The sequence below is a fragment of the Gadus chalcogrammus genome, chromosome 14, assembly GCF_026213295.1.
Source record: "Gadus chalcogrammus isolate NIFS_2021 chromosome 14, NIFS_Gcha_1.0, whole genome shotgun sequence".
Lineage (NCBI taxonomy): Eukaryota > Metazoa > Chordata > Actinopteri > Gadiformes > Gadidae > Gadus > Gadus chalcogrammus.
The window spans coordinates 20,400,151-20,414,756 of record NC_079425.1 but is presented as its reverse complement, the minus strand read 5'-3'; the positions used below and the strand labels follow the sequence as shown (position 1 = coordinate 20,414,756).

General features: G+C 43.4%; 1 protein-coding gene across 2 annotated transcripts; it reads left to right on the top strand.

Moving 5' to 3' along the window:
• LOC130403944 (aggrecan core protein-like) lies at positions 1–11,701 on the top strand. Of its 2 annotated transcripts, XM_056608497.1 has the most exons (19): positions 1–175; positions 1,644–1,738; positions 1,844–1,935; positions 2,301–2,592; positions 2,763–2,937; positions 3,033–3,160; positions 3,302–3,595; positions 3,825–4,127; positions 4,220–4,394; positions 4,497–4,624; positions 4,745–5,038; positions 5,129–5,227; positions 5,365–7,251; positions 7,941–8,054; positions 8,636–8,794; positions 8,882–8,964; positions 9,117–9,261; positions 9,434–9,616; positions 9,913–11,701. In XM_056608497.1, the coding sequence occupies exons 2-19, from the start codon at positions 1,651–1,653 to the stop codon at positions 9,984–9,986; spliced, it is 4,713 nt and encodes a 1,570-aa protein (XP_056464472.1). In that variant the 5' UTR covers positions 1–175; positions 1,644–1,650; the 3' UTR covers positions 9,987–11,701. The 2 variants fall into 2 exon arrangements, with proteins under 2 accessions (XP_056464472.1, XP_056464473.1); XM_056608498.1 differs by lacking the exon at positions 7,941–8,054.
• Positions 11,702–14,606: the final 2,905 nt, after the last annotated feature.

Genomic DNA, 14,606 nt, shown 5'->3' with positions numbered 1-14,606 from the left:
ACTTTGACAACTAAGCCCATTCCACATCTGAAGGAACCCTCTTTCCAGTTTGTACTTGTGACCAAGGTGCACTGGAGAACGGACACGCATCGATTGGGATTTAATTCACTGAAGACCTCACCAAACTGAAATATAGAAACTATACTCAATTATTTGTGTGAACACATCTCAAGAGGTAGGAAATATTTTGTTTTCTGTGTATCACATTTGTACAGATTCAAGAAGTATAACTTGGACATATAGTCATTGTCACCTTTTTTCATTTTATTTACTTATTGATTTGTTTAGTCATTAAGCTTGATTAACAGCAAGTTAGGATAATGGCTTTGACATTAAGCACTATATTATATTGTTTTGATGTTAAAATATGTTATCATAATATTAAATTGTTTTGATCTTAGAATACGTTATTATACTGAAATGAGTTCCTATACTATGGGTTGCTTTCATGGCTTGGGAGATCCACACAGAACTACTTGTTTGAGTTCAAATTCAAGTTCTTCAGTTGATGCTCGCTGCAAAAGAACAATGCTCCCCATGTACTCATGAAGCAATCAGAATGTATGAAAAATTGTGAGGACTTTTCCTAAAGCGCTGCTTTGTTGTGGATCAGAGTCCTGCCGGCCATATGCAGCATCGGTCCGCCTCATATGCCTCGGCACTTTCTAATTATTTCATCTGAATGTGAGCAGTGTTGAGGCATGATGGGAAGGGCTTCTGCGCTTCCATACTGCAATGTTTGCATAGGCCCCAATGTCGTCAGAGCTACCATAATACCTGCCTCAGAAGGGAACAGATCTGGTCTATGGGCCCCCGGGGTCTCTACGGGAATAGCTCCCGGCGCTCGAGATCAATGAGCGCAGTGTGAAGCGCGTCGCCAGGACCCCGCACATAACTCAACCGTTGACGATGTGTCGCTCAGGGCCTAATCAAAAAAGGACGAATTTGGGTGGTTTGTTTTGTTTCAAATGGTTGTGCGAGCCACAGTTTGTTCAATCTGGTACTCTGAGGGAATTTTCGCCTCATAAGTGTAGTGTTAAATCTAAAAGCCAGTGCCGTTGAATAAATAAAAACCTGAATAAGGACATTCAGCCCAGTTTGCGCAGACATGCAGAATGTCTGTCAGTGCCAAAGCGGAAAGGCTGTACGGTTTGTTTGCTCTCTCAGAGGGTAGGCCAGGATAGCGCTTTGTGCCAGGTTTTAAATCACTTTACAAACGTGGCAATCTCTTAGCCTTGTGACCTTTAAATATTTTTTTATTTGGATTGTATCACACACTTTAACGATTTCAATCACTGCACCTCATTCATGTGACAAAGTGCCGTTTAGAGGAAGTCCAACCAAGTTGTTGACCACCATGACGCATTAGGTGCTTTTCAGTCCGATAGGTCTGTAAATAAGGAAAAAGGCTCTGAAAACCAAAGACAAATGCAAGCACACACAGACATTTGTATTCTTCACATAAAAGGTCAACTGTGAAGAATAGAAAATTGTTTTAATCAATATGCAAAGTATCTATTATGTTGTTGGTTTGATAATAATGTGGAAATATTAAATCTCTGAATTGAAGATGTATTATTTTAGTATTTAACCTTTAACTTATTCAGATGATGTGTTTTTGCTTCTACCTTTTTATTTTGCAGGCACAACATGTGGAAGAGGATTGCAATACTATCAGTATGTCTAAACATCATTTCAGCATCATTTGATTACATGTACGATGACGTCTCTTTTCTGGGTAAGTAAACAAATTGTTGGATCATGAGATTAAGAACCATCACATTTCAGATAACATTCATTTTCTGTTTGTATTGGGAGTTTAAAAGCGCCTCTCTTCCTCTAGACCCTGAAGAAGTACTAAGTGTTAGCATTCCTCTGGAGGGTCCCCAGCACTCTTTATTGGGAGGATCCTTGATTCTACCATGCTACTTCCAGGTATATTGTGCTTATATAGGATGGATATTTGCTAGATACCCTGAATCAGTTGTGAAACATGATAGCCGGCGGTAGGTCAGGAGGTAGAGCGGGTTGGCTGGTAACCACACACAAGGTTGCTAGTACGATCCCGGCTCCTTCTAGCTGAGTGACGATGTGTCCCTGAGCAAGACACCTCACCCTAACTGCTCCTGACTAGCTGTCTGTCGCTTTGCATGGCTGACACCGCCACCGGTGCGTGAATGTGTGCATGAAGTGAATGTTAGGCAATATTGTAAAGCGCTTTGGGTGGCCACTGGTTACAAAAAATCCATTTACCATTTACCAACATGATAGCCAAACACTATTAATTATCCTCCTTGTAGGATCTCACCGTCAATGACCCAGGAGCACCTACCGTTACACCTCTCTCCCATCGCATCAAATGGAGCCGTGTGACCAAGGAGAAAACCACCACGGTACTCGTAGCGATGGAGGGAAGAGTGCGCGTCGACATCAACTACCTGGACAGGGTTCAGATGGTGGGCTACCCCTCAACGCCAAGCGACGCTAGCATCAAGATGTCCGAGCTGCGCTCCAACGACACGGGGATCTACCGCTGCGAGGTTCAGCAAGGCATCGAGGACCACCATGACACTGTACACGTTCAGGTCCAAGGTGTGACACCAGAACCGAGCACAACTAGAGCATATGTTGTGAGAGGTTCTTCTTGTCATTCATTTAAGCTCTACATAATGGTGTACAATTCATACTGTATCTACTGTAAAAAAAAAAAAAACTATTATGGATACCATGGTGATAATCGTGCGTTTGCTTTTCCTCTAAAGGAATCGTTTTCCACTATCGTGCCATAACTACTCGCTACAGTTTAACTTTTGAAAAAGCCAAGGCTGCCTGCATCCAGAATAGTGCAGTCATTGCTACCCCAGAACAGCTACAGGCTGCTTATGATGATGGATTCCACCAATGTGATGCTGGCTGGCTCTCTGATCAAACTGTCAGGTCAGTTGGCAACTTTCATTTAAGATCTGTGTAAATTAATGGTTTTGACAACTTGGACACTTGAGATCGATCCCTAGTACCCTTTTCATCATAAGGTACCCCATTCATGATCCGCGAGAGAAATGCTATGGTGATAAAGATGACCTTCCTGGGGTCAGGACCTATGGAATGAGAGAAGTCAACGAGACTTATGACGTCTACTGTTTCGCTGAGAAGATGACAGGTACTTAACAAACTGCTATGATATGCTTAATCCATAATTTCTTATAGACGCATGTTGCTATTTCATTTCCCCCTATGCATGCGATCGACTCATTTTCTCACATTTTTCATTTCTCACATTTTCCCGTTTCATCTCATGTAGGCAGAGTTTTCTACAGCGGTTCTCCGGCTAAGTTCACCCATGCCCAGGCTGTGGATCAGTGCTCTCAGCAGGGGGCTCAGCTGGCCACTACGGGGCAGCTTTACCTGGCTTGGCAGGGAGGCATGGATGTCTGTAACGCCGGCTGGCTGGCCGACATGAGCGTCCGTTACCCCATCAATGTCCGGAGGCCGCAATGCGGAGGGGGTCTGCTGGGGGTACGCACTGTCTACCTGCATGCCAACCAAACAGGGTACCCCCTTCTGGAGACCCGCTACGACGCCATCTGCTACACAGGTGGGTGCCCTCAGCCACAAGACACAAGACAGGAGAACTGTTAGTTCATCACTTACTCCTATCGTTATTACTCTGCCCATCTTCCTGCAAAAGTTGAAACGGATATAAACAGGCACTCTCTCGACAGTACAGTTTATGACTTACTCCTATCGTTAATACTCTGCCCATCTTCCGGAAAAAGAAAAGGCGGATACAAACAGTCACTCTTTCTCCTCTATCACGTCCACAGAGTCCCCAGACGACGAGAGCTCAGGCATGGATTCCTTTACAGAAGTGGACAGCAGCATTCTGAGTGTTGCCACGGTAAACATGACCCCCCTGGTTCTGTTTGGCGCCACAAAGGGAAGCGAAGCGGTCGGTGAGGTGGTGACTCAGCAGCCGCCCACCTTTGACTACACGCAGAGCCCGACCGAGTCGTCCCTGACCCAGCCGCCCGACGTCAAAGAGGACATCCACAAGGTTATAGAGAAGGTCACGACCAGGACTCACATCAACAGGGAGCCGGGCAAAGGCTTTGTGATGCCGTCCACCGGTAAGGACTTCAACTATGTCTCCAACTGGAATCTAAGACAGCATAGCATTATCAACTGATTTAAATAAAGTTGGTTGTTTCTTCCTTTCTAGGCCTGGTGTTCCATTACCGTTCAGGCGCTGGTCGCTATGCGTTTTCATTCGTGGAGGCACAGCTGGCGTGCCAGAGTATCGGGGCATCCATTGCCACCGCAGATCAACTTCAGGCCGAATACAGGGCTGGATATCACCAGTGTGACGCAGGCTGGTTACTGGATCAGACAGTCAGGTAATTATTACACGCTAATCCTTCAGAGCTAGCTAGTGTAGCTCTGTAACCATTCACCATCCAAACTAAAAATGTCTTCCACAATTATTCATCCCAATCCAGGTACCCCATTGTGTCTCCTCGTGATAAGTGCGCAGGAGACCTGATGGAGCAGCCCGGGGTCAGGTCCTACGGCTTGAGACCCGCAGACGAGCGCTATGATGTGTATTGCTACGTTGATGGGCTCAAAGGTGGGTCTTTTCGGGGCATAGCAATTTCGGTTCCCAAGCTCTTAGCTTAGCTCTTAGCTTAGCTCTTTAGCTTACTTCACCCATACTGACACTTTCTCTCTACTCCTCTAAATATCTAAGGTGAGGTGTTCCACGTCAGTTCCGCTGAAGGTTTCACATATGATGAGGCGCTCTCTCGCTGTCAGGAGGAGAATGCCACCCTGGCCTCCACAGGAGAGCTGTACGCCACATGGAAAATGGGCTTTGATAAGTGTCGTGCGGGCTGGCTCCTTGACCGCAGTGTTCGTTACCCCATCAACAACCCCCGGGCGCAATGTGGGGCAGGGAAGTCAGGAGTGCACACAGTTTATACTCACTCCAACCAGACTGGATACCCTGACCCTTACGCCAAATATGATGCCTATTGTTTCAAGGGTACGTAGTGAACCAACTCCATCAAAGTTTTCCGATAATAACACATTTATTGTGATAACAACAGCATGTTATGTATGATGATTTCTATAGTGGATATTTTGCTCATCGCAAATGAAACTGGATTGAACATCACAGAGATCCAAGAAGCTTTGTTAAACCTTACATCAATAAATGATTTGCTCAGGATTGGTAAGTTGCGTCTTCTCATATGCAAAGACATAGTTCACCCAAAACATCCCAGTCTCGTCTCTCTTCTTTGTTTTATACCTGAATTTGCTCTGCATGCTGTTTTCTTACATGGTTCCTGCATCTTCTCCTTTCTACAGCATCTCCTTCCATTGCCCTGCCCATCCCTGTGGAGCCTTCAGGTTCTGGATCAGGCTCAGCGGATTATGGGTCTGGTCTGGGTGTCAGCATTGCCTCTGGGGATCACTCTGGAGACCTATCAGCATCTGGATCTGGGACAGGGCCCGGCTCTGGTGACACATCTGGTTCCGGGGATGATTCAGGATCTGGTGTTATGCCTGGTTCTGGTGACCCGTCTGGTTCCGGGGAACAGTCAGGATCTGGTGCTATGCCCGGGTCTGGTGACCCAACTGGATCAGGAGACCCGTCTGGTTCCGAGGTCCTATCTGGTCCGGGAGACATGTCTGGTTCTTGGGTCCTATCTGGTTCCGGGGACTTGTCTGGTTCTGGGGTCCTATCTGGTTCTGGAGAACTGTCTGGATCCGGTGCCATGCCTGGTTCTGGTGAATTATCAAGTTCTGGAGACATGTCTGGTTCTGGAGACCTGTCTGGTTCTGGAGACCTATCTGGTTCTAAGGTCTTATCTGGATCCGGAGACCACATTACTTCAGGAGACATGTCTGGATCTGGACAGCAGTCTGGCAGTGGAAGCGCTGAACTTCCTAGTGGAGGATCTGGATTGAGCGGCGACAACCTTTCTGGATCCGAGGGCAGTGGATTGGCCTCAGTCATCAAAGTAATTTTCTCAGGTAGTGGTAGTTTTCTGTCTGGAGAAGGCTCTGCTTCAGGAGGACCTCAAGAGGCAGGAAAGGGAAGCACAGAGATCTTCACGTACCTTCCTGACAGCAGCTCTGGGATGTTTAGTGGCAGTAGGGAGCAGGCAGGTTCCGGGTGTAGCTCTGGTGAGAGTGGCTCTCCCTCCTCAGACATATCTGGAAGTGGAACATCTTGCGGCACGTCTGATCCTGGCTCAACCCAAGAGCTTTCTGGGTTCAGTGGGTTCCCATCAGCATTCTCAGCCTCAGGAAGTGCCAGCGGATCGTCAGGAGAGGAATCAGGCAATAGAGAGGTTCGCATCCTACTGGTAGATGGTGAACTGGTTGACGTTTCCACCTCAGTCGATAAGGAGTTTGAGCTGGGGGGAGGTCTGCTTGAGTTCAGTGGTTCTGGAGGCATTTCAGGATCAGGCATGCCAAGTGGTCTGAGTAGTTCAGGCTCTGGAGAGGGCTCTGGGTTCTTCTCGGGTGTGACCTTTGTTGGATCAGGGTTCAGAGGGTTCCTCACAGAGTCATCCTCTGGAGAAGGGGAGGCTTCTGGGGTTTTATTATATGGTTCTGGACAAGAGAGTAGTGGAGACCTGTCTGGATTTGGACCCTCTGGTTCCGGGTCAGGCTCAGGGATTGGCTCTGGAATCTCTGGATATGGTATCTCTGGATATGGTATCTCTGGATCTGGAATCTCTGGATCTGGAATCTCTGGATATGGTATCTCTGGATCTGGAATCTCTGGATCTGGAATCTCTGGATCTGAGTCGTCTACTAGCGAAGAAGAGGGCAGTGTAACATTCTTAGATGGAAATGAGATGACAGAGCAGTCCACCACAGCCACTCAATCCCTTGAGCTCGGACTAGGGTCAGCGGAGTATAGTGGAGACGGAAGCACCGGCAGAAGCTTCTTCTCCGGTAGTGGGAATAGTAGGAGTGGGAACGCCATCTCACCCACAACCAGTGGTGGCTCATCGGGGGATACCTCTGGAAAACCCCTGGTTATACCCACTACATCTGCTGACAGGGAGCTCACAGAAAGCACAGCAGAGGCAGAAGTGGGGAACACGCTCAAGGTAGAGACTGCAGAAGATTTGTATGGGAGCATTAGACCTGACATTGCACCAGCCGCACTGGCTGTCAATGTCACCCAACCCCCGGCCACCACCCTTCAGGCACCGAGCGTCACTGAAGGAGTAAATGGTGAGTCACAATATTCACTATGGCTATTCACTATAAGCTTCTAACCCTAGCAGTGTAAATACAAGTACATGAAATATAATAACTGTACTAATGATACTGCTCTCTGTTCTGTCTTGATTGTTTGACCTCCGTATTTTGTATGGGATATGTTGTGTTGCATTTCAACTTCATGATCTATTGGTTTGCATTTAATCTCATGGTTGGTGGGTTGTCCTATGTGTCAGTACGTGATTTTTTGTTGATACGTAACACATGACATGTAAGGAAATTATGAGTCACATTTGTTGATGACATGGTTCTTCAGACAGGTCCGCTATGCCCGTAAGTCTGCTCTCAGTCTGCTTACCGCCTGCTCAACCCGTGCTACATATGATCTCTGGCATCGTATGTGTGCTCAGCACATTTGCAGATTTGAATTCTGACGCATTGAACTGCTGATCCAAAAGTAAACTGTCTGCAAAATGCTCCATACAATTGTATCAATCCCTTAGGGGGAGGATTTAACAGACATGCACTGAGTGACGATAATAACCTGAGGTTACCTAGTGTATAAGAGTTTTTGGATCATGGGACATCAGTCAAATTCGACCAAAATCTAAGATATGCTGCTACAGCCAAAACACATACACCTCACCTGCCGATATGCCAAGCTTTGCCTCAAATGCCTCACGCCAACGCCTTTTTTGCAGAAGTAGATGTGTGCCATTCCAACCCCTGTGCCAACGGAGCCACCTGTGTGGAAAGTGCCGACTCTTACAAATGCTTATGCCTGCCCAGTTATGGAGGGGATCGCTGTGAGATTGGTAGGGTTGGATCTGCTTCAGCTTATAATTACTAACACCAGACAACATGGAGGCCAGCAGTGGACAGTATCATTATGAGATGTGCTTATGTAGAAGCTACAGTCTATAGGCTTTGCTTCAACAGCTATTTCATGATTAACACGCTGCAGCAAGTCATAATAGAACCCTTCTTACAATGCAAAATGTCATAGTATGCTATTTACTTCAAAATACCGCACATGATACTCAAGGTAAAGTATTGTGTAAAATGTTGCATTCTATTATGGGACATTTATTGTTTTAAGGTTCAAATGTCAATGTTGATTATGTACTGTATCCAACCCCTATTTATCCATTATTGACTCATTTTATGTACGTGCCAATCCATTTTGTATAATATAGGTTTAACCTCACAGAACATACCATTTAGTAAGGATCATACAAATGATTAGGTAAGAAATAGTTCTAAATTGTTGGGGTTGTGCGGATCTAAAATGTTAGTAAACCACTTGGTAGCTTTTCTTTGTACGTACTCTGAGTAGCAATTGGAAGTGTCCAGATGAAGGGACAACATTGATTGAATTGGGTGTGGTTGCTGACAGATGAACAAAAGTGCGAAGAGGGCTGGACTAAATTCCAGGGCAACTGCTACCTGCACTTCTTTGCAAGAGAGACGTGGTTGGATGCAGAGCAGCACTGCAGGGACATTGATTCTCATCTGGTCAGCATTATCACCCCCGAGGAGCAAGACTTTGTCAACTGTGAGTAACACTCTTGGTCGGGTCGGATTGTGTGCAAAGGAACAGTTTAGAAGCGAAACACATCAATCATTCACTGTTTTCCCACAGCAAACGCACAGGACTACCAGTGGATTGGGCTGAATGATAAAACAGTGGAGAACGACTTCCGCTGGACGGATGGCACCCCACTGGTAAGTGTAGGTTAGGATATAACATAGCAAAGAATAGAATGAAGAATCATTGGACTGCTATTGAAATGTAAGCATAACGGACACTTGGACATGGGCATGAATGGGTTTACCACTGAACAAAATAACCCTTGACATTGTCAATCCGTTCTCAGCAATACGTGAACTGGAGGCCCAACCAGCCAGATAACTACTTCAACTCGGGGGAGGACTGTGTGGTGATGATCTGGCACGAGCAGGGCCAGTGGAACGACGTGCCCTGCAACTACCACCTGCCGTTCACCTGCAAGAAAGGCCCAGGTAGGCACGGCCTGATGGAGCTTAGTGGGAGACTGCTGCCAGAATGCACCAACCTTTTATCGTTTTATTCATGGGAAGAAATGAAAGCGTGTCAGATGATTAGGAATAGGCTTAATTTGAAAGAAAGATATGTTTAAAAAAATGCCTAAACAAACTTTGATTGTTCCTGCAGTCTTATGTGGCTCACCGCCAGAGGTGGAGAACGCCAGCAAGTATGGGGATAAGAAGGAGTACTACCCGGTCAAATCCATCGTCCGCTACCAGTGCAACGCAGGCTACAGACAGCGACATACCCCAGTTGTACATTGCAAGCCGGATGGACAGTGGGAGAAACCGCAGGTTCAATGTACTGCCGGTGAGTCCATGCACATACAACCACACACACATAATGCATGCCTACAAAGACCCACACAAACGCAAAGACTCAACTGCACACACACACACCCACACACACCCACACACACACACACACACACACACACACACACACACACACACACACACACACACACACACACACACACACACACACACACACACACACACACACACACACACACACACATCCACAGCAATTGTTCACTAAATGACCTGTTATTGGGTGGTTTTGGGTGCTAACGAATCGTTCTTGTTTTGATTGTTTCTTTACAGTGAAGGGAAAGCCAACACTACAGCGGAGAACCACCAGGGCCAGAGAAGAATCATCCATCAACGAGCTTCTCTAAGAAGGCAATACAATCATTTATTAGCTGTATTAAATTAACATCTAGCGAAAACCAAATTCCTTAACTAAAAATGTAAATATCCAGACGGAAAAAATAGATAATGGAGTAAACAAGAGTATATTTTATAATTTTATTGGTAATTGTATTTGTCAATTCCTCATCTGCCCCCTGTCATTTATACAACTTGTCCTGATATATGATGATCTTTTCTAGTGAAGAGTTTCCAGTTGTCACGACATCCTGAGTCATTCCTATAGGCTACGTCTTCAACTTTTGTGAGCAATGTGTTCACAGGGAATGACTAGCTCACTGTCTGTCTGGTCCATATCCTGGCCAAACATACAAAGCCCTTCAGAGGTCAATATTCCACATACCTGACTTCTGGCTCTGCTCGGAATTTAAACTGACTTATGGCACTTTAGCATTAGACATGATGGAAATGGTTTGTATTTTGAAAGATGATTCAATGATGATTCAATTTTAAAAGATTCTCTTTCAGCAAGCAATGCACCATGATTTCAATGGCAGATATATACAACAAGCATTTACAAAAGTAATCTGCTGAAAATCAAAGATTTTGTCATTTAATATTTCTTGTTTCTGATCGGTTTATATATTAAGCGGCCAAAAGGCCTTATCTTAACATCGAATAGAGAAATAAAATGGCCATTGCTAATTTGGCACTTGCTGTTGTGTCTGCTGTAATCTGGTTGTTTTCAAAACTCAAAGTAGGGTGACGTCTCCGCTAATCGGAAACCATTTATTTATTGATCACAGTGATCGTGTCTGTGCTTAACCCACCCATTAGCCATTGCCCTGCACTGCACTGGACTGAGCCAACCGCCCTCATTCCCATACTACACTTTGACACCCTTATTTGTATTGACACACAAAATACAACGAATATTTTTACATTTCTATTTTCGGTAAAAGTTAGAATTGATTGTAACAGGTTGTCATAGTTTCTCTGTGTTCAGTAAGTTGCCGTTTTCTTCCGCAGAACTGTGCAGAGCACGTGTCCTGAGTGTATAATAATAATAATAATAATAACTGTAATTTAATAATTTAATAATAATAATAATAATTGCTGTTATTCCATTATTGTGCTCTGCATGTAATGTTTCTAAACTGACCTCAGTGGATCCAGACTATTCCAAGACACGGTGTGTCAAATTTGTCCTACAAATGCTTATCTGCTTGTATATTGTGTCTACTGTGTGTTAACTTTATATGGGAGGCTGAGCCTCTTCAATCAATCCTGACTTAATTGTATGCGCTCTTTGATAAACAACACCAGCACCTAATAACATCATTGGAAGATACCTGAAAGTGTATGTACTGTTTGTCAACTAGGCGCTGTGGCACTTATTTAATTTTGTTTTCTAGTTTAATTATTAATATACTCTATATTTAAATTCTGTTGCAAAGAGGGAAATTTAAATTGGTGTGGTGTTGGTGTGAGAAGAATGTCTACATTAAATAAAATGTTTAAAATATATATTTGCGCAATTTCCTTTGATGAATGGAACCTGTTATATTGCATGAGTCCAAACGGGTGTGTGATGCAGTTCTGCACCGGGTACTTAAATATACCTGTTTGTTTATTATCTATGAATGTCAAACAAAAATAATTTGATGGTGATACTTTGTAGGTGACATTTTTGATCTTTTAGATACACACATCATGTATAGACGCAGTCCTGGTCAAAGGCATGTTTGACTCCAATAAATGAGATAATTAGTCTACTAGAGGGATCAGTCAAACCACTCATTCCAGCCGGGTTGCCACCCAAATGTTCCGGGATCAGCACCCAAAAATTCCAGGTACAGAAAACAAATGGTCCTTTCACCTGGCGACCAGGTCCTCCGCCTACTCACTGTTTCTATGGCACCAGCCGGTAGTGCTGCGTCATTGGAATAATGTAATTACTGCACATTTCTATTTGCAAAACAGGGTGGGGGCCCAGATGTCATCAGTTCTGCCACGGTGACTGAAAGGGGTCTCTTTTAACAACTTCTCTCCATCTCAGCCACCGCCCCACCAGCTAACGGTTTGCAGGCAAACGTAAACACACCTTTCTTTTTCTAGCCCCGGCCTTCGAGAACACACCCTTTGAGCGAGTTATACCGTTGGAGTGCTGCTTACATTGTGTATGTTTATGTTTGTATTAAAGAGTTCATGATGCTGTTTAAGTGGAAGACTCAGAAAATGTATAGCATGTAAAAACGAAAATACTTGGGTGTGTTCATAATGCAGACAGACTCGAATCAGACACAGTATTGACTTTACTTCACAGCATACTCCTTTTTTAAACAATGAAAGAAAAAGAAGATCCTCACCATGATTTTGAGCGGTCAGTAGTGTTGTCAACTCCAGAGAAACCATTTATAATTCACTCCATTGATTGGAAAAAAAACATAGTGATAACTTCATGTATAATGATTGGTGTGTGAGTATTTGTATATATGTGTGTGTATTTGTGTGTGTGTGTGTGTGTGTGTGTGTGTGTGTGTGTGTGTGTGTGTGTGTGTGCGTCCGTGCGTGCGTGCGTGCGTGCGTGTGTGTACAATCTAGTTGGCATATGCTGTAAACCCACTAATGGAGGTTCACCCAAAATCGATCTGTTGGCCATGAAAGTAGAGAGAAATTGATTGTCTTCACTCTCTCACCAGAGAAGAAATATTTGCCACCACAGATAGTATTTAGTGAAAGGCCAAGTCCTCTTTATGCCCTAGTCTCTGTTGGAAATAAGGTAGCATTTCTTTCAATAATAACAAAAATTGGCATGTTAACAGATTTGCTTTTAATTTTTAAACCACCATGCATGCTTTACTAAGTACAATAAAACAGATAATCAGATTCAAACATTTTTTTATCTTTTTGGAATTTAATGTATTATTATTTTATTATAATTCCTAATATACCGAGATTAAATCAATATTTTACATAATGGAACCATACATCAAGTTGATATATCGGTTCTACTTAATACTAGAACTTAATACTTAAGTTCAATAACAACTTATTTCATCATATAAACACAAGGTATGTATTACCAACCAAATAATAATACTAATAATAATAATAATTAATAGGTTATTACCATACTGTTTTGCAAATATGTGACTTACATCAACTGAAAATAGTGTGATCTAATTTAAATGATTGTACCTACCTAGTTAATCCTGTTTTTGCAGTTTCAATTCCATATTACAATTCAATATCAAGTTGAAATAACCTTTAAAAATCGGCTTGATGGCAGTGAGGTGGTGTGTATGTGTGCTGTGTCTGTATATCTGCATGTACCCAACAACCGTCTCTCCCCTTGCTCTACCAACATGCATGTGCACCTGGAGAAACCGCTTCAAAGAGTTTCCCTCTATTGATGGCAGAGCATCAGATAACTTCGTAAAACAACCACACATTTGTTTCTGTGATTGTAATCCACGTCCTCAAGGTATAACTGCCAGACTGCTTCAATGGCACTCTTGGTGAACCTGTAGTTTACGGTAATACTGCATGCGGTACAATTGAATATATTGCTTTAGCAACAGAATTACGAATTTATATTATGATAAATCCATTTTTCGAATCTCTGTGCTGCATTTATACGACAACATTTAAGAATTGAGTATGTAGTATTGTTGTGTTTTCCTAAGCTGTGGAAATGTGACCTGATGTGAATTGGATGGTGTCATCTGATTGGGAGAGACAGAGAGAGTGAGTGGAGTGATGCTGTCGGCAGTAGTGACGTACTACAGAGTGTGGGGGCTTACTGTTCATTTGACAATAGAATTGGCACTCTTGGTGCTTACTCCCAGAATGGTCTGTACCTCAGTCATTAGGAGGCCATGATCCCAAAAGGGGTTTCGCCAACCAGTTGGACAGGCAGTGGTTGCAGATAAGGTTGGTAGGGGTGGAATTTCACCCAGGGGAGGCTGTTGTGAGTTTGTAAGAAAAGTTTATAACAAAGCTGTATGTGTGTGTGTGTGTGTGTGTGTGTGTGTGTGTGTGTGTGTGTGTGTGTGTGTGTGTGTGTGTGTGTGTGTGTGTGTGTGTGTGTGTGTGTGTTTGTACTCATTGTAGATTTAATCCATTGTATGGCTTGTGTAGTTTTTCTCCAGATGGTATTATTTTGCCTTTAAAGGCCTACCCTAATCCCCAAACACATACGTTTTTTTTTCTTTTACTAAAACGCCTCACTGAAATTACTTTGCTGCCATCTACAGTTTAAGGAATATCAAATATAATATAATGTAAACATTGAATTGATGCTAAACCTTATTATGAAGGGAGAACTGGCTCTGTGGTTAACTTAAATATTTGGTTGAAATTCGATATTCTAAAGCGTTACATTATTTTTAGATATTTACCTCTCCCTGAGATGTAAACCTTACTTGTATCCTCACAAAATATAACAATGATAAACATAGTCCTCTAGTGAGTTATAATGAGTTATAGTAGCCTACGTTACCGGCCAATATGTGTACAATAATCGTATGGTACGTAGGCCTAAATAGAATGGTGTGTTTTCACACAAAAAATAAATAAAGAATAAAGGCATTATACATCCTTACTCTCAGTAGATTTTCATAATGAAAACGTGTTAACTAGGGTGC